The sequence below is a fragment of the Carettochelys insculpta genome, chromosome 27 (genome assembly GCF_033958435.1).
Source record: "Carettochelys insculpta isolate YL-2023 chromosome 27, ASM3395843v1, whole genome shotgun sequence".
In the NCBI taxonomy this organism is placed as follows: Eukaryota; Metazoa; Chordata; order Testudines; family Carettochelyidae; genus Carettochelys; species Carettochelys insculpta.
This window is the reverse complement of record NC_134163.1, coordinates 14,035,074-14,061,336: the sequence shown is the minus strand read 5'-3', so window position 1 is coordinate 14,061,336 and position 26,263 is coordinate 14,035,074. Positions and strand designations below refer to the sequence as shown.

The following is a 26,263-nucleotide window of genomic DNA, read 5'->3' as shown; positions in this document are numbered from 1 at the left end:
ACAGGGAACGCTGGTCCTGACTGTTGTTCTCCAGGCAAAACCATGCCCCTTCCCCAGGGAAAGGGTGACAGCTGTTCCAGACAGTCCTGGCTAGCAGAAGGGATTAACCAATCTTGTTCTCCTGGTAGTTCTAGGATAACCCACATGGGCGCACAGGGTTCTCGGGTTCTCTCACTGGTCCATTCCTCTGCACCCATGGGACTCCTCATCTCCAGCACTGGGTGCCCCTGAATGATTTCACCTGTCTGAGAAAGAGCTGGGACGCCTCTGGGTGATGGGGCCTGGAGCCAGGGCCTCTCCCTCCAGCAGGTTTGCCTTTCTATTCTATGCAATGTACAGAACACACATGAGCCTTCGGGCCACAACTGGGGTCCTGAGAACTGTGTGTCCTGACTATAGGTGGGCACGGCCCATCTAGTGACATACCCTGCTGCTCTGCTACAGTCTGGGGCTCCCAAAGAGTTGAGGAGTCTGCCCCACCCCGGTACCCCTACATTCCACTACCAACCCAACACACCACACAAAGGGAGACAACACCTCTGTCCCGCAGTGTTCCCTCTAAGCTGAGCACTTGGGTGGCCACCCAGGAGAGATTCAGGTGCTGCCCAGCTGATTAGCAGAGCCAGCAGCCTGACTTTCTATGGGTGGTGCACATCTGCACATGCCTTGATGCACTAAACAAAATTTATTCTGCACATAGATGGAAAAATTAGAGAGAACGCTGCTCTCCAACCCAGGATACAGGTAGATACAGGTCAGGGTGTTATTGTTATAGTTCAGTCCTCCAAGCCTAACTCTTCAAACCAGCTGAAGCTGGCAGGAAGGAACCTGACCAGGACACAAGAGTGGAAGAGAAAGTGAAATAAACTATTGATTTGATATGTCACAGAAAAACATGTTCAACCCACTGCTCTGGAGGGACTGGTGGCTCACATCCCCATGCCCAGAGAGTGCATCTGAAGTTGGCCAGAGGGGGCTGGAGAAATTCCAAAATTCATCCAGCTGCATAGCACCATTCCAGCTGGGCACATGCAATTCCTTCCTGACCCCACTGTTGATGGCTTTGGGCCCTGAAACATGAGGGCTGAGCACGTCCTGGAGGTTTATACATGGCCTCTGCTGGCACCCTTACAAGGAAGCCCAAGGCTGGAATTATCCCATAGTTGCAAGGACTTTTCAGCCTAGCCAGGCAGGGCACAGAGAGGATAGAAAGCCCTGCATTTCAGATGGAATAGCTGGCCACTGGGGTCACAGAGGCTCTGGGGCTCAGTGGTGTCAGGAGGTTATTTAGGGGTCAAATGCTGCTCATACTGACTCTGGTGTAACTAGAAAGCAACATTATTGACTTCCATGGGCCCATAGTTACTCCAGCACAAGAGAGAGCTTAGGGTTTTATATAGATAGCACCGAGCACAGCTGGGACCTGCTCCATGGGCAGGGCTGGCACAGCAGTAACAAATACTCACCCTTGAGCCCCTTGAGTTCAGCGGTTTATGCCAGCTGGGAGCAAGCACAGCACCTAGGGCCAGGCACCCCCATGAATTGGAAGCTGCCTGGCAGATGTGTGACCTCCCCGCAATGTAAGTAGTTCCTACCTGCGCCCCCTCCCCCTCGCAAATTAGTCACCTGCAGGCACACAAAAGCCCCACTCGGCTGCCTGCAGCACCAGGCATGGGAGCAGCACAGGCTGCCAATGCAGACAGCTTCCCATAGCCGGTGTCCCCTCTAATTTTCTCCACCTGTGTGGAATGAATTTTGTTGTATGCACCGAGACAGGTGAGGGTGTGCACCAGCCATAGACACACAGGCTGCCAGATATGAGTGGTTGGAGGTGCTCTGCCAATCAGCTGGGCAACACCTGAATCTCTCCCAGGCAGTCATCCAAGCACTCAGCTTCCAGGGAACACTTCCCACATGTCTGTTGTAAAGGGCTTTACAATACACACGGCGGGTGAAGGTCTCTTTTAAAATCCATCTGATCTGCTTTCAATGTGTCATTCGGGAACCGGGCTCTGCCTCGGCTCCGCAAAGAGATACACAATCTGCTCAGCTGGGGGCCATGACTCCGCTCCAGGAACTAACTGTCACTCTGTGGCCTCAACCGGGGGGTGCCGGGGGCTTGGGAAGCCTGGACTTTGCATCAGGACTCCCAGGTTCCATCCTCAGCTCTGTTATTGACTTGTTGTGTGAGGCCTGTCCCTTTGGCTGGGGATCACACAGGCCTGTTTGCCCAGCTCCCGCGGATACTGGCTCCTATCAGCACAGACGGCTGTTTGGCGCAGGGCAGCAGAGTGTTGTCGCTGAATGAGTGTCTTAGGGGCCAGAAACAAATGTCTGGGAGGGACCTTTCTCCTGACCAGGATGGCCAAATTCCTCCCAGCATCTCTTGTGAGTAAACGTGCCCAGCTCAGGTTTGCTAACCCATGGGTCAGTAGCACCAAACCTTGCAATTCCTTGCTGACCCCTGCTGGGGGGTGGCTTGATGCCCTGAAGCATGAGGTTGAGCACCTTCTGGAATCTGGTTCCTTGTGGGCCAGATTCACAGGGGTGCTGAGTGCCCCCGGCTCCAGCAGAACAGACCTAGGGAGTCCTGACTGCTGAGAATCAGCCTCCTGCTTTACGTGCCATGTGGTGCTTCGGCAAAGGCATTGACATGACTGTGTAAAGCCAGCTCCTAGCTCCCCTACTTGTCACTGCAGGAGAAGGGGCTCTGGGGAGCAGCTTGTAATGCAAGGAAGCACCAAGGGTGTACATGCAATGCCCCTGCTGGACAGAAGCAGAACTGCCCTGTTATGTGTCATATGCTCTACACAGCCATCGGGGATTCGCCTTTAGCTGAAAGGGTGGGGTGGACAGAGATCTAGTGCTGGGTTGCAGTGCAATTTCAAGGGCCAGTGGTGGGCAGCCAGGATATCCCTGGCCTAGATGGATGCAGGCAAGAGAGTCAGTTCTCGGCATAGCTGTGGGAAGTACGGTGGGTGGGTGGGGGTTCTGGCCACGGGACAAGGTGCTTGCTCCCTGCTGACTGGGGACTCTGCTGTCAGCCCCAAGTTCCTACCTGGCTGCCGGCCCCAGCTCTAGTGGTGAGACGGGGTGAGGAAAGTAGGGGAGCAGCCCAGCACCCCCACTCCATTCCCGCCTCCCCATCGCAGGGGCCAGGATCTGCTCTGACAGACCTCACACCAGTCTGCTGTTCACAGCCTCCTCCCGAGATCCTGCATGCTCCCGTGAGATCCTCACCTGATGGCAGGTGTGCTCCAGGGCCCGTCCTCGCTAGCGCCTGTCCCTCAGCCCCGGCCCGTGCTTGGCGCCTGATGCTGCTGAAAAACTGAGCCCAGGAAGGGCAGTGGCTCCTGGCCAGCTCGCATCAGCCTGGAAATATCCTTAACAAAGCAGGCCGGTCCCCCTCCTCCCCACAAAGAGTCCCTCTGGCCACCCCGCAGGGGACATAAAGGCCCTTATGGGAGGCCTGACCTGAATAAATTGGAGGATTGGGCCAAAAGAAATCTGATGCGGTTCAATAAGGAGAAGTGTGGGGCAGCAGGTTAATGCGCAGCACTCCCAGTAAGCTGGATGCACAGGGGAGAGCCCAAGGCCACCCAGCTGATTAGCAGAACGCCCACAGCCAGGCTTTGTTTCTCTGGGTGGTGCACATCTGCACATGCCTCCCTGCACAGAACAAAATTTATTCTGCACATGGATGTCAAAAACCTGCACACAAATGGAAATGATGGAAGGGAACTCTGGTTACCTCTGCCCCATCGCCCCTTAAGGGGTCAGACACCTGGCCACCATGGGCTTGTAGTGATGCCACACAGCCTATGCGCTTTCCCCACCATACCCTCACCACGTTTCTCTGCCACTGCTCCTGGGCTGGAGTCAGGAAAGTGACTCGTCCTGAGGCTGCGGGAGTCTTGCTGGCTCCGACAGGGCATCTATCCTTGGTGGGGTCTTACGACGAAGCTATGATTCATTGCCACCATTTGGGGAAACTGAGGCACGGGGCAAGGCAGCAAGTTGCCCCAGATCACAGAGCTATCCAGCACCAGAATAGAATGCAAGAATCCTGACCACCCCCCCAGCTCTGTGCTCTAACCACTAGGCAACACGCTCTGTGCAACGGGGTTCACTCTCTGGCTCCCCAGCCAGCCCTGAGCTTCTGCCAGCCTTGCAGAACTCAATGGGAGCTGCTGAGTGGCTCATGCTGTGTCCCCCCACCCAGTCTCTCACACCTCCACCCCAAGCTCCTGCAGCTCTCAGGAGAGTCAGGGAGCAAAGCCAGACAGAGGTTCCACAGGTTCCTGTGCACTTGCCTGCCCCAGAGGCCCCCCCACGCCCAGCACTGACAGACCTGCGGGTAAGGGGAGGAAACGTGGTAGGAAGTATGTTTCTCAGGAAGGGGATCCTTCTCACAAGCTGGCTGTGATGAACCCAGCAGCTCAACCCCTGGCACAGGCGCTGTGTTCCCACCCGACAGACACGCAGGTGCAGTCCAGCCCCCTCATGGCCCTGCTTCAAGCCCAGGAGAGCGAAGGGAGCAAGGCCTCTGCTCAGGATGGACAGTTCTGACCACCTGCCAAGGCCATCCAGCCTGGAAGTGGGGCCCAGCGAAACAGCCTTTGGCCGCCCTTCCCGGAGTCAGGCCAGGCCTGCGCCAGGGGCTGTACACCCGCCAGACTTGGTGATCAGTGTTCCCTGTAAGCTGAGCCCTCGGGCGGCCACCCAGGAGAGTCAGGTGCCCCCCCAGCTGCTTAGCAGAGTGCCCCAAGCAGGCAGCCTGTATGGGTGGTGCACCTCTGCACAGGCCTCGGTACGCAGAACAGAACTTATTCTGCACATGGGTGGAAAAGATTAGAGGGACTTACCCTGTCCCTACACCAGGGTCCAGTTCCTGCTCCTTGTGGGGTCAGTATCACCAGTGTGAAGGGAGTGTCACACGCCAGCCAGCCAGCAAGGGCTTGCGTTGCACCGGAGGAAGAGTGACTCAGGCTCCTTGTGTTTCAAGACACACCAGCACCAGTGACCTTGGACACAGCCCCCAGGGGTGGAAAGAAAAACACATGTCACTCCAGTGGCTGCTCCGCTGCTCACACTGAGCACCCCACACACGCGCGGCAATTCCCTGCTCTAAGACCCAGCAAGGAGAAGGCAGCAGGGAAACCAGGCTAGGGGGAGAAGGCAGGAAACAACCTTCTCATCAGCCTTTCCTGTAAGCTGAGCCCTTGAGTGGCTGCCCAGGAGAGAGTCTGGCACCGCTCAGCTGCTTAGCAGAGTGCCCCCAGCAGGCAGCCTGTGTTTCTATGGGTGGTGCACATCCGCACCACCCTTGGTGCACAGAACAAAATTTATTCCACCCAGCGGTAGAAAAAGGGCTGGCAGGCCCCCCACGTCCCATAGCTTAGAAAGAATCAGGGAGGTAACCCGCTTTGCAGCTCCTGGCACAGGCTGGGCAGGGGGAGGGGGTCATGGCTGCGGGACGGTCAGACCCTGACACACAGCCCATTGCAGGCTGGCAAAGGCATTGACCTGAGCAGCAAGAACAGCTCCCTGGCCCCCGACTCCCGGCCTCTGCACTTACTGGAGAGGGCCGTATCTCACAGCCAGGACTGCAGACACCCCAAGGGGAATCGACGCTGCTAGATCAGCAAACTCCCGGGGAACCACAGCACAGCAGGCCCAGCTCCAATGTTCCCACTAACTTTTTCCATCTCTGGGTGCAACAAAGTTTGTTCCGGGCACCGAGGCTTGTGTGGCTGTGCACGACAATGAGCAACACAGGCTGCTGGGGGGGGCGCTCTGCCAATCAGCCAGGCGGCTCCTGAATTTCTCCCGGGCGGCCGCCCAAGCGCTCAGCTCACAGGGAACGCTGCCCGGGCCTGCCCAGCCAAACCCTGCCCTCCCGCTCCAGCAGCAGGTGAGCTGGCAGAGAGAGCCGCATGCGTGGGACAGGGAGAAGGGGCTACAGTTCATTGCCTCCTTGGGGGGAAACTGAGGCAGAGAGTGAGGCAGCAAGTTACCCCCGCCCACAGAGCAATCTGGAGCCAGGGACCAAAATACAGGGATCTTCATTCCCAGCCCATTGCTCTAGCCACTGGATCACAGCACCTGGCTGCAATCAGATTCACTCCCCTGCTCCCCCCACCACAAGTCCAGCTGCCAGCCCCACCCCATGGACAGAGAGCAGATGTTTGTTCCTAGGCCAACCAGCCCCTGAGCTTGGAGCTGGGATCCCCAGCCGGCCTCTGCAAGCAGCCTGCTCCTAAAGATGGGAGCCGGTGCAGGGGGGGTCTGTTCTCTCACCCCCCCCACCCATCTGGCCCCACAGCAAGGGCAGAACTGATACTGCATCTGCTCGCTGTGGGGCAAAAGCCAGGGACCAGCAGCTTCTCCAGCAGCACCCCTGGTGCAGAATCCCCAGGCTCAGACTGTGCAGGGGTGGGGGTACTTGGAGAAGGGGGCTGCTAGGGCAGACCCACACCCGCTGCGTTTGTGCCCCTTACGCCTGGCAGCAGCCTCCCTGGGGGAGCCACATGGCAGCAGCACCACCTAGTGGTCACAGCCTCCACTCCATGGGGCTGGAAGCAAGTCAGTGTCATCCCCCGAGAAACACTTACTGATCCAAACTTTTGCCCTGGGGGGATTTTTCCTTGTGACCCTTCCCTCGACTCCCCCTCCCCACCCCCCAGGAAACATGCCAGCTGGAGTTCTGCCCCATGGGAGCTGGTCAGAGTCGGGGGTTGTACAGACAGGCACAATTTGTTGTTCTCATCCAGGAAGATTTCCAAGTTGCGAGTCCCCCCCCACCAGGCACACCCATGTCTTTATTGCTACATGTGCAAGGAAATAAATAACACAAGGCGCAGAAAGGGGGCTGAGTTTTGCTGTTTTTCTCCCTCACTGAGTTTTCCTATTTTCCGCTGTGGAAATTTTCAAAGCATTGCCAAGCCGTGGCAAGAAATAATGATAAAAATAAAAATAAAAATATAAATATAAATAAAAAAACTCCAGAGCTGAACAAAGGAAAACACACACCTCTTCCCCCACCCCCTACTAGTGCCCCACGCTCCTGTCCCCCCCTTGACATTTTTTACCTAATTGGCTTCATTTGAAATCCTTCAAAAAACAAACGGTTTAATTGTTTTCCTGACCTTGTTACCCTACCTCTAACTAGCTCTGCAGTCCCCTCAAGGCGAAAGCTGTTGTTGTGGCTGTAATACAGGCCCTTGCTGGAACAGGCCCCTTGGGTGGGCCCCACAGGCACCTAGGGAGTTTTTCTGCCTGTCTGAAACTGCCCTCTGCTGCAGAGCTGTGTCTACACTAGGGCTGGCAGGCACAGTGCCAGCCGCTGGGGGCAGGGATAGCTACACCAGGTGTAGACCAAGTCTGTACCATCCCAGGCCCAAGTGATGCTGGCTGTGCCCCATCTCGGAGTCACCCTCCCTGCTGCATGCAGAGCAAAGCAGCACAGCAGCTGCGACAGGAAAGACGCTCTCCCTGTTGCTTTCTGCGGTCAGGCCCTCCCAGGCACTAGCTGCGGTTCAGCTCAGCCCTGCTGCTCCGACATCCCTACTCGACAGGAAGTCCTGGGGGGTTGGGACTTGCTGAGCAAAACACTCCCTCCCCTTTAGCCCTGCCAGGGCAGCACCCTCACTGGCTGCAGGGAGACACCCTGGTCATGGACAGCAGGGTGGGCAGAGGTGAGGGGCCCAGGGAAGAGGACGGCTGCAGCCTGGCTGTAGCTTGGGACAGCCACCGCCCCCTAAGAATCCAGCCCAGGCCAGCCCTGGGTGCTACAATGTGCCAAAGTGTGGTGGGGTCGGGGGGTGAGGGTTTGATTCCCCGGGTGAGGTGGTGTGTTTTTCCTACTGTCCTGTAGCAGCACCAGGTGAGTGCCTCAGTTTCCCCTGGCACAGCATCCGGGTGTAGTGGTGAGAGGTGTTTTGGCGTGAGGACTTCTCACATGTAGGCAATGGCCCTCCATGGCCTTTGTAACCCAGGCCACCAGGGCTCCGTCTACACGTGAAGCAACATCGAAATAGGCTATTTCGATGAATAACGTCTACACGTCCTCCAGGGCTGGCAAGGTCGATGTTCAACTTCGACGTTGCGCGGCACCACATCGAAATAGGCGCAGCGAGGGAACGTCTACACGCCAAAGTAGCACACATCGAAATAAGGGTGCCAGGCACAGCTGCAGACAGGGTCACAGGGCCGACTCAACAGCAAGCCGCTCCCTTAAAGGGCCCCTCCCAGACACAGTTGCACTAAACAACACAAGATCCACAGAGCCGACAACTGGTTGCAGACCCTGTGCATGCAGCATGGATCCCCAGCTGCCGCAGCAGCAGCCAGAAGCCCTGGGCTACGGGCTGCTGCACACGGTGACCATAGAGCCCCGCAGGGGCTGGAGAGAGAGCGTCTCTCAACCCCTCAGCTGATGGCCGCCATGGAGGACCCCGCTATTTCGAAGTTGCGGGACGCGCAACGACTACACGGTCCCTACTTCGACGTTGAACGTCGACGTAGGGCGCTATTCCCATCCCCTCATGGGGTTAGCGACTTCGACGTCTCGCCGCCTAACGTCGAAGTTAACTTCGAAATAGCGCCCGGCGCGTGTAGCCGTGACAGGCGCTATTTCAAAGTTAGTGCCGCTACTTCGAAGTCGCGTGCACGTGTAGACACGGCTCAGGTGACCCCTTCCTTCCCCTGGAAACAGGACAAAGGCAGGAGGAGGGGCCTGGCTGGTTGGAATTGGAACTGGGCTGTGGGGTGGGGCACTCTGGTCTGGCTGCAGAGGGAGGAAGCGGCCAGGGCCAGGCTGGGGGACCCCTCTGGTCCCCTCTCCCCAGGATGGATGGTGCTGACGGCTCCTGGTTCCTGTTCTACGCTGTGTCCCTGTCACCCCATAACCCGGCTGTTCTCCCTGAGTGAGTCGCATCTGCCAGGCGAGAAGGGGGCAGGGCCTGGGGACCCCCCACTCCATGACATGCAAGACCAGAGCAGAGATAGCTTAGCACCATGTGGCAGAGCTGCTCGCCAGAGCATCCCAGCTTTGCTTTGAACCCCCAGGCAGGTGGCAAGAGCGGCACAGCAAGGCCTGGCTGCTCGGAGGGCCCTGGGAGACCCTGGCATCCCACGGGGCCTCACCCTGACCAACTGTGGCTGCAGCGAGACACACGCCCGCCACGTCTCTCTGTTGCTCAGAGCCTGGCTTCACCTGGACACCTCGGGATGCTGCCAGGGCTGCATCGGCTGTTGCTCTCTATACCCGTGGCAGGCACCCTGTGGGCAGCTCCACCCCCGCCTGCCTCCTGTCACTGGGACTGGGGGGCTCATCTGAGCTGGGACTCTTTCTGCAGGCTGCCGACACAGGGGCAGGGGGGCGGGGAGCCAGCCTGCTCACCCCACCCCTCCGCCTGGCTTGGCCTGGGACCCCCCCAGCCAACCAGGGCTCAGGAGGCAGCTGCAGGACCAGCACCTCAGGCTGTGTCGTGGAACACCAGTGAGTTCCCATGCCCCCCGCACGCCCCCCACTCGGTGGTTCGCCTCTCCGGCCCGCCAGGGCCCCTTGCAGCCAGCCTCTGCGAGCCAGCAACAGGAAGTTCACACAAGGCCAGAACACGCCTGCCACTGGCAGGAAGGAAGCGAGAAGGGGAATTTTCCTCCCCCCCACCACCATCTTTAAGCTGGGTCTTCTCCAGGGCGCATGCAGGCTGGGGAGCCGACCGAGGCAAGCAACGTAGGGGGCTGCGTGCCCCGCTCCCAGCCCAGCCTGCTGGCTCCCTGGCACACCGCGAGGGCAGAGCTGCGTCCGTCGCCTCGCGCGAGGTAATGTGCGGGGTTGGGAGAGACGGGGGCCTGGCAGGGGCGGCGGCCTGGCTCACAAGCCCATCGAGGCGCAGCTGGGGGGAGCTTGGGAGCAGCCCCTGAGCTGGGCCGTAGCCAGAGGGAAATCGGCCAGTCGCGTTGCTGGGACAGGAGGAAGCTGGGCGCGGGTGCTAGTCCCATCGGCGCATCCCCGCTTCAGAGACAGGAGGCCACCTGGGAGCAGGGGATTTGGCAGGGCTGGAGGAAAGAGCTGGGCACCAGGGGAGATGGGCTTCGTCCCCTGCTGTGCCCTGACTCCCTGGGGGGCTTGGGCCAGGCCCCAAGCACAACTTTGGGGGTGGCTCAGGACAAACTCGTGACATGGGCCCCCCCCCTACACATGCCACAATCTGCAGCCTGGACCCCCAGTGTACCCCATTCCCCCACCCCCAGCCTAGGGGTCCTGGCGTTGAAAACTCACCTGTCCCTGCTGGCCAGGAGCATCAGCTGCTCAGCAACAGATGCCCAAGAGGGGCCTAACTTTAACAGCATGCAGCACCCGCCCCCCGCCAGGGCTCCGTGCCTCAGTTTTCCCATCCATCAAACCCACTCCCAGGTTTGCAGCAACGGCTGGGGCCCAGGATTTGGTGCATTCTGCCAGGAGGAAACCCGCTCAGCGGGGAAGGGGGAGAATGTGCTGCTGTCCCTGGCTCGCTCTCTCTCGTGTGCACACACACGACACTCACGTCGCTGCAAACATGCTATGGTGCATCCCCCTCCAGAGCAGGCTGGCCAAACCTCAGCTACGGCTGGTCTCGGGCTGCTTGGCCCTGGCTCAGCTCAGGGGGCTGCAAGTGGTGCCCTCTTGAGGCTGCTTCCCAAAGTGAAAGAGGCTAACCAAGTTACACCACCGGGGCCCGATTCTCCCCTCCGCTGCTCCCCGAGTGCAATGCTGGTCTGCCTGTGCCATAGGGTAACCAAGGATCCCTCCCCCCACCCTCAGAGTTCAGCTCAACCCAAGGCAGCCAAGGGCAGCAAAAAGACCAGCGCCAGCTTGCTTGGAAGGAAGTGGCTGCTGCTTTCATGCAGGTGGGTCATTTCCTCCCACCCCTCGGCTTCATCTCCCCAACCTGCTGGCTGGAGGAGGCCAGGGGAGAGTTAGCTCCAGGCAGGCTGGCCAGGGAAGGGCCCAGATTTTTCAGACCACCCCCACTGCTCTGAAAATGGGCGCTCCATGCTGGAGCAATGAAGGCGCTCTAGGAAGTCTGCCCTGGAAAGCACCAAGCTAGCACGGCCAGTGGTCAGGAGCCATCATGAAATGAGTTTGTGGGGCTTGGCCAGGCATCCCCAAAGCACCTCGTGACATTTCCAAGCTGTCCCACCTATTGGCCAGCCAAGGATTGACTGCGCTACCTTTCTCGCCCATGGAGAACGTCCCACCCTGTGCCACACAGCCCAGCCAACTACGCCCCGGGGCAGGCCCCCCGCCCCCAGGAGCGACGGAGGAGTTCCACCTCGCTCTTTCCTCACGGATGGGCAGACTGCAGGGTTGGTGGGTCGCATCTTGAGCCCTTCCTCTCTCCCAGCTCGGGCACAGGTGTGCCAGCAGAGCGAGGTAGGGGGGAAGTCACTGGGATAAATCGACGGCTCCATCCTCCAGGGCTCTCAGACCAGCCGTGCCCCAAGCCCTCTTCGAGTGGGAGAGGCTGGTGGGGCGTGATGTCATCAGCGTGCAGTTGGCCCACCCACCTCACAGCCTGCACCCAGCCCAGCCGCTGTGACTCACACCACATGCGGGGAAGGATGCAAACGACAGCCAGGCAGCTGCTTTCGTGGTCGACTTTCTGATCGCAATCACCCTGGAAAGGAAGGCCAGGGCAGGGGTGGCGGATTCAATGCGGCAGCCTGGGCCTACGCAGCCAGGCACCAACATGACTTCCTAACTGCCCACGTCACTCTGAGTAAAGTGGCTGGGGAAGAGCAGAGGGCAGCACCACTCCCTCTTTTCCTATCCATGGTTGGAATAAATTTTGTTACATGCACCCAGGCATCCGAGGACGTGCACCACCCCTAGAAACACAGGCTGCCAGCTGGGGGAGCGCTCTGCAAATCAGCTGGGCAGCACCTGAATCTCTCCTGCGCGGCCACTCAGCTTACAGGGAAGGCTGGAAAGGAACCAGACCAGGCAGCAGAGGCGGGGGGATCTGGGTGCTCCCAAGGAGGGCCCTTTCTGGAGGCGGCTGTCCTGGGAAATCATAAAGTGCCTCTACCCCAGCTAATCAGCTCCCTTCTGTCGTTACCCCAGGCTGCCTCCCACCATGGCCCCCCTAGGAGAGGAGTCGCCCCTGATCGAGAACAGGTCCTGCAGCGTGTCCTCCATGGAGTCGGGGACCCTCCAGCTGCACCTGTACCACCCCGTCCACATCTCCAGGACAGACCCCGAATCGGTCGGCATCCTGACCTTCACTCAGGGCGAATACTTGGCAGAGGAGCTCTGCGTGGAGGCAGCCAAGGCCTGCGGTGAGGAGGGTGTGGGGGGTCTTGGAAGGAGGCCAGGATGCAGGTGGAAGAGGATGTGGCCCTGCCCCCTGAGCTGCCATAGTTATGTGCCCTCTGGTGGCCACGGCCCAAGGCACCGGTCAGCCCTGGGGGCAGGAGGGCGGATGTTCTCCCGCTGCTACAGCTGCTCTGCACAACAGGAGAGCAGCCCCCGGGACCCTACAATCCCCTCGCACGCACGTTCACTCAGAGCACTACTGGGAAGCTCCTTGTCCAAGGGGCGACGGGGTTGGGCTGGTCAAGTCCTGGCTCTGCCCCGGCGGCCTGAGTACGCTTGGGTGAGCTGTGTCCCCCCATCTGTTCCCTGGTGTGAAGCATTCCCGTCTCCAGCGCGGAGGGAGACTAACCTGCCTAGGGCCGAGCGTGTCTCCCTACGTGCCCTGCTGCCCCGATCTTAGCAGGGGGCCGCGAGGGGCAGGCCAGAGCTCAGGCAGCCCAGCCTGAGCTGCAAGTCCTGGCACTGTCTGCACAGCTGTTTTCAGAGCACTGATGGCCCCTCCAGCTGGCTAATCAGCTGGGCAGCCTCCCCTCCTCCAGCCCCATTTCTCTTGGCTCCAGGCATCCGGCAGCCTTGGGTGCCTGCCCTGCCATGCTGCTCTGGGCTGGTACATTATGCAGAAACCGAAACGGCTGCTCTCCTCCCTGCAGGAATCCTGCCCGTCTGCCACTCCCTCTTCGCCCTGGCCACCGAGGATCTGAAATGCTGGTTCCCACCCAATCACCAGTTCAAGGTGGACACCTCCAGCAGCCAAGTCGTGGTCTACAGAATCAGGTGCCTGAGAAGTCCCCGGCCCCGTTGCTGAGCGCATGGCTCCCAAGGGGCGTCTCCAACCCTCTTCCCTGGCAGGCCTAGACCGCTGGCTAAGCACCCCTCCAACCCAGGCTCCGAGAGTCCCTGCCAGACCTCCTCTCTCCGACCCCTACTTCATGGTCTAAAAAGCCATCCCCCGCCTGGCCTTCGCCGGCTCCCTCCGCTCTCATTACCCTGCAGCTCCACGCCAGGTTTCAGCATCCTCACTGTCACTCAGCGCCACAGCAGTGAAGTCTGGCCTGATCCCGAGCAAAGCCTGATGCGTTTCACGCTGGCACATCTTGGGGGGAAGCTGGTTTTGGATGATGTGTTTGGGAGTTCCTAGACCAGACTGGCTCAGACCGCATTTTGTTTCGCATCCTGCCTGCTGCTTCTCCCTGCAGGAGTCCGCTGTAGCCTCAACCCAGGCTAAGCTGACCCTGCTTGGCTGAAAGGGGCAAGAAAACTTCCAGGAAACAGCTATGGAACAACCCACCCCCATGGAAAGTTTCCCAGTTGTCCAGAGTCACCCAGGGAATGACAGCATCTTGTATTCTCTATAGGCCCTTTTCTCCCCCACGCACCTCTGACTCCCACATGATGTATGCCTGCGCTCAGGGGTTAATTTGTTAATTTTCCCGCTGGTTAGGCATTGGTGCTCATCCCCCAGCCAGGAAAGTTTGCTGCCTGGCCAGTGTTCATGGTGCTCTGTAATCCCAGTGGTTCTCCCTGAGCATTGCTGCAGGTCCTACAGGGTCACCCCAGCCAAACGGGGTAAACCCAGGCACAGGAGAGCGCCTCCGAGCATGGGAGTTTCCCGCGGCACAGGCGGCTGGCGGGAAGGTTCCCCCCAGAGGCAGAGGAGAGGCATGAACTCAGCTGCTTTTCCTCGGCAGGTTTTTCTTCCCCAACTGGTTTGGGCTGGGGAAGTCGTACCGCTTCAGGCTGCTGAACGACCGAGCCAGCACTGTGCTGGACTGCCCCACCATCAACTATCTCTTTGCTCAGGTGAATGGTGCTCTAGTCGGGTCAGCTGTGGCGTCCGGCCAGAGAATTTCCCAAGCTCTTCCCCCAGGAGTCTCTCCCTGCAGGGGGCTCAGCAGTTTCACCCAGGGAAGAGCAGAGAAATAAAACTGCTGCTCACAGTCACCCAAGGGCCCCGCTGGAAACCGCACCAGGATCTCTAAAGTGCCACCCAGCACCTTGACTACTTGAGCCCTCCTTGTGCGTGAGCAGGGGCCTCTGCCAGCCTGACCCCAGGCGTGCCCAAAGCTTGGGTGCCGTGTTGCCCCTCTGATTTTTTTCCGTCTATGTGCAGAATAAATTTTGCTGTGGGCACTGAGGCTTGTGTGGATGTGCACCCCCAGTAGAAACACACGCTGCCAGCTGTTGACTGCTATGGGCGCTTGGCTAATCAGCTGGGCAGCATCTGAATGTCTCCAGGGCAGCTGCCAGAGCACTCAGTTCTCAGAGAACACTGCTTCCCCAGACCGGGTGATGAACGAGGTGTAGCTAGAGTGGAAACCCCTGCGGAATGAGCTGGGAACAACCCAGGTCTGGAAAGCTGGTGGTGGGGTGGGACACAGCCAAGGATGGAGTCACCCCAAAACGAAGCATCCCCCAGGGGAAAGCAGGGTGCTTCCCTGCCCCCCTACCCCTTGGCGGGAGGCTTACACACTCCTTGCCCTGGTTCCCTGTCCCTGCAGCACCCATGGGAGCTTTCTGTACCAGCCTAGCTCATGGGGAGGGTCTCTCTGCAAGGGTGGCTGTAAACACAGCCAGTGCCAAGCTGACCCTGTGGATGTTCTGGGGGCCGGCCCCCAGTCCCGCAGTGATTTCATCGGTGGGCGCATGAAGCCAGCGCTGAGCCTGCAGGAGCAGGAGGAATGTCTCAGCCTGGCCGTGCTGGACATGCTCCGGATGGTGAAGGAGAGGAAGTGGGGCTTGGAGAAAACCTTCAGCTGTGTCAGGTGAGGGCGGACGAGGGAGGGGAGGGCCAGGGAAGCGGCACAGGGCAGGGAGATCTGCTCCAGCCCTTCTAGCATCTGGCCCCTGAGTTCCACCCACCCGGGGACAGGAAACCCAGAGCGGCTGCAATCACCAGCCAATTCCCCACCCAGACCACACTGACTTACTCCTCAGCCCTGCTCTCAGCCTCCCAGTGCCCCCAGCCAGCAGGTTCCACAGGGCCCAGCCAAGAGGCCCCTCTAATTTTTTTCCTTGCATGGGCAGAATAAGTTTTGTTACGTGCACCAAAGCATGTGTGGATGTGCAGCACCTGTGGAAAAACATTACCAGCTGTGGGTGCTCTGCAGATCAACTGGTTGGCACCTGAATCACTTCTGGCTGGCCAGCTTCCAGGAAATGCTGGTCCCAGCTACCAGGGACCACCGGCCAAACACCCCCACTCCCCACCTAGCACTTGGTCAGGGGGCTGATGGGCAGGTGAGGCCGGAGGGGCAGGGGGGACAATCAGAACCAGGTCTCCTCTGCCCCCAGCTACAAATCCTGCATCCCGGAGTCGCTCCGGCACCAGATCGAACAACACAACTTCCTGACCCGCAAGCGGATCCGGAGGAAGTTCCACAAGTCCCTGCAGAAGCTGAGCGGCTGCCAGACGGATGACCAGTACCTCAAGCTGAAGTACCTGATGGACCTGGAGCAGCTGGAGAAGTCGTGGGCGGAGGAGAGCTTCCCAGTGCGAGCCCCCAGCAGCTGCGAGCAGGGCCAGGAGCAGCAGAGGATCATCCACGTGTCTGGGGAGAGCGGCATCTTTTGGAGCCACTACGGGGATGAGGTGAGCCTGGAGGACCACAGTCAGGCACAAGCCCCAACTCTCTACCTCCCCTGGCTGAGCCAGAGACACTACCCAGGTTGAGCGCCAGCAGCTTCTTTTATACTAGCCCCCTGGGTCCTGACAGGCTGCAGCAGATACAGCCACTCTATCCCGCCTGGAGGACCTCTTGTCTGCTCCTTCCAGCGGGATGAGGTGTAGCAAAGCCTCTGGTCTCCTGCAGGGGCCATCGGGGCACCCAGCTCAGCGCCCACATGTTCTAAACCGGGGCATGTAAATGAGTGGCACAGTGCAGGGGGGGCTGAGACCCGGTGACCCCAACTGTAAACCCAGTTTATACTGGAAACCACTTCAAACGTGGCATCCTGCTGCCCCTACCTCCAGCAGCTCCCAATGGGGAGCTAGACCCTCCCTCTCCCCTTTTGCAGCCCTTTCCCCACCGTGCACTGAACCTGGGACCTGTGGATCTGAAAACAGAAACCTTGACAGCATGAGCTAAATTAGCCCCCGGAAACTGAGCACCACTACCGAAGGCCACAGCCAGGGTTCCCCCCAGTTATGTGCAGAATAAATTTTATTATATGCACCAATACACATGTGGATGTGCCCCACCAGCAGAAAAACATCCGGGTCGTGGGCGCTCTGCTCCTCACCCGGCCAGCACCTGACTCTTTCCTGGGAAGTCGCCCAAGCGCTCAGCGTAGAGAAAATGCTGGCCACAGCCCTGCCGGGGGGGCTATGTGGGTCACACCACACTGGGCACTGCGGAACCAAACCCTGGCCCGAGATACACTAGGGGAGGCCAGATAGGTTTTCAGCACCTGTTTCTCACCTGCAAAATCCTTGTGCTTTCTTTGCTCGGGAAACTCATTGAAGAACTCAGAGGTCTTTAGCATCAGGGAAACCAGGTCCAGGAGCTGGTGGGGAGAGGGAGAGTGGCTTATCCCCCTCTGCCTACATTTCCGTAGGGTGTATTTGCTCTCTGTTACCCCCTCTTTAAGCCCATCATCAACCAGCCACACACTAGGGCTGGCCTCTGCCCTTCACTTAAGCACGCACCCTCCAGCAAACCCAGGGATTCACCCCAGCTCCGAAGCCCAGGGGATGTTTCGGGTTGGTTCTTACTGCCCCTGCAGCGGAAAATGCTCAGGTTGGAGATCCAGAGCTCCCCATCTCTTTCCCAGAAGCGCCAGCCGTTCTGCGACTTCCCTGAAATTGCCGACATCAGCATCAAGCAGGCAAGCCGGGACAGCAACCCTGTGGAGAACCGGATCGTCACTGTCACCAAGACTGATAACAGGATCCTGGTGAGTGAGGGGGCGGGAATCTCATTCCAGCCCCCTGCTGTTCCCTTTCAGGTCCTCTGCCCTTATGGGTATTTGTCCAACCTGTCCTTAAAAACCTCGAATGATGGAGATTCTGTAGTCTCCCCAGCGAGGGGCCCTCTAATTTTTCCATCCCTGTGTGGAATAAATTTTGTTCCATGTGCTGAGGCATGAACAGATGTGCACCACCCATGACACACAGGCTGCTGGCTGTGGGTGCTCTGCTAATCAGCTGGGCAGAATTTGAATTTGTGCCTGGGGGGCTGCCCAAGTGCAAACCTTACCGGGAACTCTAATCCCCAGGGAAATTCCAGGGCTTCACTCCCCTGACTGTTCAGAAGCTTTTCCTATCCTCTAAGCTCCCCTCCCTCACTACAGTTTAAGTCCATTGCTGCTTGTCCTGTCTTCAGCCATTGAGAGAAGAAATGATCAGCCTCTTTTTTATAATAATTCTTTGACACACTGGCACTCAGCCCCAGCACCTGGGGTGCAGCTCGTTGGGCAGGTCTGGGTAGGACGAGCACTGGGGCTGGAGACCAGGGCTGCTGTGTGTGGTGCTGACAAGAGAAGGACACAGCTGGCCAGGCAGATGGATACCAAGCAGGGGGTCAGGAGGGGCAAATGGAGTTTGAGCTGTGTTGGGCCCCTCTATGCCCCACAGATGTACCTTGCAGCCTGTGTGACTGGGGGTACGTAGGCCCCCTTCCCTCCTGTCCGCCGTCATGACCCTAATGAAATTGAGGGCCCACCCAATCTTCCTGTCCTAGCTTCTTCACTGCCCTTCATTTGTGCTTTCCAGCCCTTTTAGCATTTCTGTTGCTCTCCTGCGGACAAACACAAATGTTGCCCTTTCCCGACCCTTTGCCCCCAAGCTCCCTGCCACCTGCAAATCCTCAACTTGTTCCTCCCCACTTGTCGGGGTCAAATCCACCCAAGCTTCTCCCCTGCTCACTTCTGTGCCCAAACCACATCCCAGTGCATTCCAGGAACTGGCTGGGTAATCGGGGCCCAGCTGCGTCAGTTCCCCACCAGGAGTCTGGGTAGCAGAAATCTCCCTGTCACCTCCAAACCCTGCGCTTTGGATAGTCTCAGAGAGGTAGCTTGGTTCGTCTGTAGCTTCACAACTGACAAGCAGTCCTGTAGCACCTTAGAGACTAACAAATGCATTAGCTTTCATGAGTAAAACCCACTTCTTCCGATACAAAATGGGGAGGAATATCAGAATCCAGGAATATACAGCAGGGAGGTGGGTTACCTGTCACTTGCAGGACCAGCCGTAGCAGAGCTACAGCACACCATGATGTTTTGCACCAGTTATCACACTTCTGACTCCTTCAATCTGTGATCCATCGTGGGCACTTTTCTGCAGCCCTGCTGCCTGGCCAGTCGCTCCCCTTGAGCATTTGTGCCCTTGATTTTTTTTTTTTTCCCGTTACGAACTGGAAGGATCCAGAGGAGGCTGGAACCAGAAAGAACCAAAGTACCATCTCTAAGAGCAAGTGAAAGCAGGAGAGAGCACGGGGTGTGCGTCTCCTCCGTCAGATCTGCACTAGACCCTACTCAAAAGGGCTGTCCGCAAACAGCCGCGGCCCTAGAGATTGAACGGCACGGACCGTACACAGGACACAAAGCCACCGCTCTTCCTGCACAGGTCCTTGTCACAGAACCAACCCTCACAGGGCTCCTCTCTGCTCCGAGGCAGCGTCTCTCCCTCAAGAGCCCTCTGCGCGGGTGAAATGCAGGGAGCCCCTCCCATGGTGCATTTGCCCTTGTCCCCTTCCTGTTCCTTCCCCAGCGCCCTGCGCATGGCCGGTGCTCACTGTACTGCCCGGCCTGGCTGCAGACAAGGATGCTTTGGGCTCAGAGGGGTCCCATGCAGCCATGAGGCTGGCTTGGTTCTGACTCCAGCTGTGCCACCGTTGCCTCTCCTCAACCCCCGCAGGAGGTGGAGTTCCTCACACTGCAGGAGGCCCTGTCCTTCGTCTCCCTCATCGACGGCTACTACCGGCTGACGGCAGACCCCCACCATTACTTCTGCAAGGAAGTGGCACCCCCCCGGCTGCTGGAGAACATAGAGAACCAGTGTCATGGCCCCATCAGGTGAGGACAGCAGGGGGGTCCTGGCCAGCAGTGGCTCTGCCTGGCTAGAACACAATTCCCCTGCCAACTGGGCAGCCCCAGCTGCTAAATTCCTGGGGGCAGGCGGCTAAAAGGACCCACTGCGGGAAATGTCAAGAAATCATTTGCGTAGGGCCTACAGAAACACAAAGCTTAGCGCTGAAGGGGCACTGCGCTTGCTCGGTTCACCAGAGCCGTGCGAAAACAGGAGAGAGATGCTGCCCACCCAGGAGAAAGGGGTTTCTAGGGTGGATGTGGATTCCTGTACACTCCCAGCCCTGGGAGGGGGCTGGGTTCTGGTGGGTTAACATGGGGAAGGGTTGTAATGCAGGAAGTTTCTGGGACTGCACTAACAGGGTGAATTCGGGGCACACGGCTTAGAGACAGAGAGGTGGCCGTGTTACTCTGTATTCCATCAAAACAAAAAAGCAGTCATGTAGCGCCTGAAAGACTAACAAAATAATTTCTTAGGTGAGCAGCTCTCGTGGGACAGACCCACATCTTCAGATCATAGCCACACCAGAACAGGCTCACTATATAAAGCACAGAGGTCCAAAACCTGTCATCAAGGTTGACAAATCAGAAAAACTGTTCTCAAAGTTGGCAGATCAGAAGAGCAGAGGGGCAGGGGATGAGCAGGGCAGGGACGTTAAGAGTGAGATAAAACATTAAAGTATGTAAAAGAGTCCTTATAATAGGTCCAGTAATTGCTGTCCCTGTTCAAACCACGTGTTAATGTGTCCAATTTGAATATGAACGTTAGTTCTGAGCATTCCCTCTGTCGATGAGTATCAGAGAGGTGGACGTGTTAGTCTGTATCTTCGAGAACAACAAGAAGTCCTGTGGCACCTTATAGACTAACAGATATTTTGCAGCATAAGCGGGTCTTTGCCCAGGAAAGCTTATGCTGCAAAATATCTGTTAGTCTATAAGATGCCACAGGACTTCTTGTTGTCCTCTGTAGATGGTTGTTAAAGTCCCTTTTCAGCAGAACACAGACTCTCAGGTCTTTAACAGAACGGCCCACTCCACTGAAGCGCTGGCTGACAGGTTTGTGTATTTGGAGTTATTTGATGTCTGCTCTACGTCCATTCATTCTTTGTTGAAGAATGTTTGCAGTCTGGCCTGTATACATGATGGTGTGGGCATTGGTGGCAGATGATGGCATATATGATGTTAGTTGAGGAACAGGACAACGTGCCCATGATTTTGTAATTAACGTGGTTATGTCCAGTTATGGTATCTCCAGAATAGATAAGGGGACGAAGTTGGCAACAGGGCTTGTTGCAAGGAAAAGTTCCAGGGTTAGTATTATTGTGGTATAGACAGTGGTTGTTGGTGAGTATCCTCATGAGGTTGGGAGGTTGTCTATAGGAAAGAACAGACCTGTCACCTGAGGCCTTCTGGAGAGTGGTATCCTGGTTTAGCATAGGTTGTAGGTCTGTAATGATACGTTGCAGTGGTTTGAGTTGGGGGCTGTAGTTAACGACAAGCGATGTTCTGCCGTCCCTCTGCTCTTCTGATTTGCCTACCTTGATAACAATTTTTGGACCTTTATATATTGACTCTGTTCTGGTGTGGCTGTGATCTGGAGAAGTGGGTCTGCCCCACGAAAGCTCCTCACCTAATAGGTTATTGTCAGTCTCAAAAGTGCTTCATGACTGCTGTCTGGCTTTGCTTAGAGACAGAGCTAGTTACAGCCCAAGGCGGGGGAGTCTTCCTCAAAGGGCACCAGCCCAGTCACAAAGAGCACTTCTGGTTCCCACACTGGCTGACCGACCGCAAGGCCACACGAGCAATCTCCAGGAGGCTCCAATTAGTCCCCCGCCGCCCCCAGTACCACACCGAATACAGAGGAGAGGTCATAAAAACCATCTCACCCAACAAAACCAGGTTCTTCTGACCCCAAAGGACCAGCCCATTGCCCAGGTCCATTGATATCATGGACTGTACCCCAAAAGCATGCTGTCGCCAAGTCTGTAAAATCTAAAATCTAAAGATGACAGACAGACAGACAGGAAGTTATCATTGTTAAAGGGATTGAATCCATGCACCCATTGCAGTGACAGGCTTGTCACAGAGGTGGGCTAATCTCTTGTCTTGAATCAAGATTCGGGAATTCCTCCTCTGTCTGAATGGGTCATCCATCCTCTCCGGCTTCAGGCCATAGCAGGGATCCTTCAAAGGGGACTGTCTGGATTAGAGGAACCCCTCTCTTCATACCTTGACCATGGGGAGGGAAGCCCATTGGTCTCCTGTGTCCCAGTTTGTTCCAGGAGCAAGTCACCTGTCCAGGTGTTACTCAGGCAGTGTTAGGCAGCAGATGCAGCCACACACCGGTCTGAACGCTCAGCGCCAAGCTCATCGGATGCGGCTTGGCACCGCCCAAGGTGCATTGTCAGTCGAATACCTCTGTTCCCTCTACTGGCAGTCTTCTCACCACAGGTTGGCCCAGCCTCCTGTTGGGGTCTTGTCATGGAGTTGGGGAGGGGGTCCCCAGGCCCTGCCCCCTATCCAGAGGTGGCCGTGACTCTCACTCAGCAGGGAGAACAGACGGTTATTAGTCGACGGGATCACAGCACAGAACAGACTTGTCAGCACAAGAACCAGAAGTTGTCAGCACCATCCATCCTGGGGAGAGAGGCCCAGAGGGGTCCCTGAGCCAGGCCCTGGCCCCCTTCCTCCATCCCCAGGCAGATCAGACTGCCCCACCCAACTGCCCAGTTCCAGTTCCAACCCCCGTCGCTCCTTTCTCCTGTTTCCTGGGGAAGAAAGATAACACCTGGTTGCCTAGGTTACAAAGAGCATGGAGGCCCATTGTCTCCATGTGAGAAGTCACACTGCAATGTCCATCACCAACTATGCCCCGATGCTGTGACTAGGGAAACTGAGGCACACACCTCTGGTTACTGCAGGACAATAGGAAACACATGCAACCAATCAGGGGAATAACATCCACACATCCCTCCCGTAGTTACAGCTCTCCTAAAAGCAAACCTTTGAAACGCAAGTAGAGAGCTGATGGTCACAGCTTCAAACACAGAACGATACCTGCATCGGAAGAGTATAAACAGAGTCATCGAATCCGCAGGCGTCTCACTTGGCCGGCTTTGTTGAAGACGTGGTACAGTCACCAGGGCTGCCAAGGCGATTTGCACGTTCAGCTCATAACCCAATACTGTCACAGGAGGGGTGTGAAGTCCAGGTGTTGGGTACTATGCCCAGCTCTGGGAAGGAGCGTGACCCAGTGGTTACAGCCAGGGCAGGGCATGGGGACTTCTGGCTTCTATTCTTGCTGCTACCAAGGACTGGCCCTTGTGTGGTGTGCAGAACTTGGAGGCCTTTTGGAAACCGATCCGACATCCGTCAGGTGCCAAGTGGTCAGCGCAGGGGTAGGGGTGGGCGCTGCCTGGTTCCTGGGGGCTGGGACCCTGGCGCGGTTCTGATGCCAGGCTGGGCTTTGCAGGTCAGAGTTTGCAGTCAACAAGCTGAAGCTGGTAGGAAAAGGCGAAGGATTCTACCTCCTCCGGCGCAACCCACAGGACTTTGACAGCTACTTGCTCACCGCCTGCATCAAGGTAAGATGCCGCTACTGCTGGGACCTGTCCCCTGCTGGCTGGCTGGGAAGCAGGGGGTTGCTGGGCTGCTTTTCGGAAACGGTTGGGGACCCAAGGGAGGGAGTCCATGTCCAGGAGAGTCCAGTCCAGAATTCCCCAGGGGCCATCCAGCCTAGGGAGTGTCAGGCGGAGTCGGCCAACCGGAGGGAGGATCTAGCACCGATGCTGGCATGGTGGCCAGGAGAAAGATCTGGCTTGGATTTCTCCGCCTTCCTAGAACGGACCATGGTCCCATCCCCAGGTGGGTAGATAATGGCCCCTCTCTGACTGATGTCTATTGGGTAGCTGGAAGGTGGTATCTTAGAGCCAATGAGGCCCAGCCCCTGGGATGGACCAGGACCTCTGCCCACTGTTCAGACCCTGCCTTTAGCATCAGGGATCATGCATCACAGGGGAGCCCTGCGCTCAGCTCCTAGGGCCTGTTTGCGGCTGATGGGTCACATGCCGTCCCACCGTGTCTCCCTGCCACACAGACTCACTTCGGGCAGGATTACAAGGGCTGCCTGATCCAGAGGCAAAAGGATGGGAGCTACTCCCTCTCCGGCGTGGCCAGGAACTTCAGCAGCCTCCAGGAGCTGCTCCGCACCTACCAGCACTGCACCCTGCATGCCGACGGGCTGGCCCTGTGCCTGGACACCTGCTGCCCTCCCCGGCCCAAAGGTAAAGCCAGGGCAAGCCCTGCGTTGGGCACGTGGGGGTGCCACCTGGGTCCAGACATGGCTGGTGGGAGATAGGGTCTGCCTGGCCAGCGGGGCAAGGTCTGTGATGTCACACAGTGGGTGTGGCCAGTAGGGACTTGGCCAGCAAGGTTTACACCCCAGGTTTGCAGGATGCCCCATGGGTACCGCTCTGGCTGGGGCAAGGACCCTCAGAGCAAAATTCCCTTTACTCTTCTCCACTCATGGGCGGAATAAATATTGTTCTGGTCACCGAGGCAGGCGCAGACGTGCACCACCTGTTGAAACACAGCGCTGGCCGTGGGAGCTCTGCTAGTTAGCTGGACGGCCCCTGAATCAATCCCGGGTAGCAGCCCGAGCTTCCTGGGATCGCTGCTCAGGAAGCTGGTGAGGAGATGCAGATGTCTCCATCCTAGGTCCGTCTCTCGGTCCCCCCACCCAAGCTGTGGACAGCCGAGGCCAAGCCCTGAGTCCAGCCGTGAGAGCTTTGTCACCTCCCTTCTCTCTCAGACCTGGCGAGACCCCCCCACACCAGGGTCCCGTCTGATCCCTCCCTTCCCTCACCTTCCCCTCCAAGAAAAATCCAACCTGCTGATCGTGCGCGGCAGCTGCTGCCAGCTCCCCAGCTCCCCCTCTTTGCCACGCCGGAGCCTCAACCAGATGATGTTCCACAAGATCAGGATGGAGAACCTGACATGGGTAAGGCGGCGTCCAGGGACGGGCAGGGTCTGTCTGGGCAAGGGAGGGGGAAAGTCCCGGCCCAGCCACGTTTCAGGATTAAACCCAGAGCAGGGTAACCAGCCTAGATATCTGGGGCCCCAAGAATGTGCTCTAGTGGTTGCAGCAGGGGCCTGGGGCAGGACTTACGGGCTCTGTTCCCAGCTGGTGACTCTGGGTGAATTCCTTCCTCACTCTGCGCCTCGGTTTCCCTCTCTGTGAAATGGGTGAGGGCCTGATCCTTTTGCACGGATGTGAACTGGGAGTAGCTGCCAGGCACACTACCATCCCTGCTGCTCCCATGCTGACGGCTGAGCAACGGGAGAGAGGCAGCAGGCCTGGGCACTGCTCCTACCCCCCTGCCTGGGAGAGGGAGTCCGACGCTAGGGTGATGGGCACAAGAGGGCTGGAGCTTCCAGAGCTGATGTGAGCTGGGTGCCCTGCTCCCATGGCGTAGGGCCACAAGACAGGAGACACTGCGGCAGGGAGACGCCAGCAGTGAGTGAAATCAGAAGCCATGGGGGTGGGGTTTGCGGATAACACGAAGCTAGGGGGACGGGTGGGTACATTGGAGGGCAGGGACAGGATCCAGAGAGACCTGGATAAATTGGAGGACTGGGCCAAAAGAAATCTGACGCGGTTCAGCAAGGAGAAGTGCAGAGTCCTGCTCTTGGGACGGAAGAATCCCAAGCACCATTATAGACTGGGAACTGACTGGCTAAGCAGCAGTGCAGCAGAAAAGGACCTGGGGATTACAGTGGATGAGAGGCTGGATATGAGTCAACAGTTGCCCTTGTAGCCAAGAAGGCTAATGGCATATTGGGTGCATTAGGAGGAACATTTCCAGCAGAGCTAAAGAAGTGATTATTCCCCTCTACCCGGCACTGGTGAGGCCACATCTAGAGTGTTGCGTCCAGTTCTGGGCCCCCCAGGACAGGAAGGGTGTGGATGCATTGGAGAGGGCCCAGTAGAGGGCAATGAAGATGATCAGGGGGCTGGAGCACATGACCTGTGAGGAGAAGCTGAGGAATTTGGGCTTATTTGTCTGCAGAAGAGAAGAGTGAGGGGGGGATTTGACGGCAGCCTTCAACTTCCTGCAGGGGGGCTCTGCAGAGGCTGTTCTCAGTGGTGACAGATGGCAGAACCAGGAGCAATGGGCTGAAGTTACAGAGCGGGAGGTGTAGGTTGGGTATTAGAACCAAGACAGTGGTGACGCGCTGGGATGTGCTGCCGAGAGCGGTGGTGGAATCTCCATCCCTGGAGGTTTTTCAGTCCCGGCTTGACCAGGCCCTGGCTGGGATGATTTAGTTGAGGTAGATCCTGCTCTGGGCAGGGGGCTGGACTAGATGACCTCCTGAGGTTCCTTCCAGCCCTGGGGTTCTGTGATGCTATGACTGGGGAAGGCCAGTCCCGCTTGGCCCTGGGGCCAGGCTCCAGCGAAGGGGGAGCTGGGGCTCCAATCGGACTCAGTGGGATGGCAGGTGTGGGGGGTGCATCTCCTTATTTATCCCCTCCCCCACCCCTGTTCACTCTTACCTGCAACAGTGTGAGAACCTGGGCCAGGGATCCTTCACCAAGATCTACCGGGGCCTCCGGTGGGACCAGGAGGATGAGGAGCGCCGCGAGAGCGAAGTCCTGCTGAAGGTGATGGACAGCAGCTACGGCAGCTTCTCCGAGGTGAGGTGGGCCTGGCGACGTGTGGGGGGCAGGAGGGGGAGCAGATGCCCTGGGATCCTGGCAGCTCTGCCTGCACGAGCCTAGCGGGCGCTGTGTGTGTGTGTGTGTGTGTGTGCGCGCGCGCGCACGCAGCACAGCCGGACTCCAGTGCTCACGGGAGCCCCCTTGTTCTGCCCCCGGTT

General features: G+C 57.9%; 1 protein-coding gene across 2 annotated transcripts in view; it reads left to right on the top strand.

The window, feature by feature from the left end:
• The first annotated feature begins 9,707 nt into the window (after positions 1-9,707).
• The window catches only part of JAK3 (Janus kinase 3), a 30,299-nt gene continuing 13,743 nt past the window's right edge, over positions 9,708-26,263 (top strand). For both annotated transcript variants that reach the window (XR_012642641.1, XM_074978274.1), the window contains exons 1-12: positions 9,708-9,828; positions 12,113-12,327; positions 13,015-13,138; positions 14,053-14,164; positions 14,981-15,126; positions 15,656-15,953; positions 17,135-17,257; positions 19,218-19,375; positions 22,860-22,971; positions 23,484-23,670; positions 24,265-24,386; positions 25,950-26,081. Coding sequence is in view for 1 of the 2 variants with exons in the window: in XM_074978274.1 (XP_074834375.1) it covers positions 12,126-12,327; positions 13,015-13,138; positions 14,053-14,164; positions 14,981-15,126; positions 15,656-15,953; positions 17,135-17,257; positions 19,218-19,375; positions 22,860-22,971; positions 23,484-23,670; positions 24,265-24,386; positions 25,950-26,081 (1,716 nt within the window). In the remaining variant the exon portion in view is untranslated. The remainder of the gene's footprint in view (positions 9,829-12,112; positions 12,328-13,014; positions 13,139-14,052; positions 14,165-14,980; positions 15,127-15,655; positions 15,954-17,134; positions 17,258-19,217; positions 19,376-22,859; positions 22,972-23,483; positions 23,671-24,264; positions 24,387-25,949; positions 26,082-26,263) is intronic.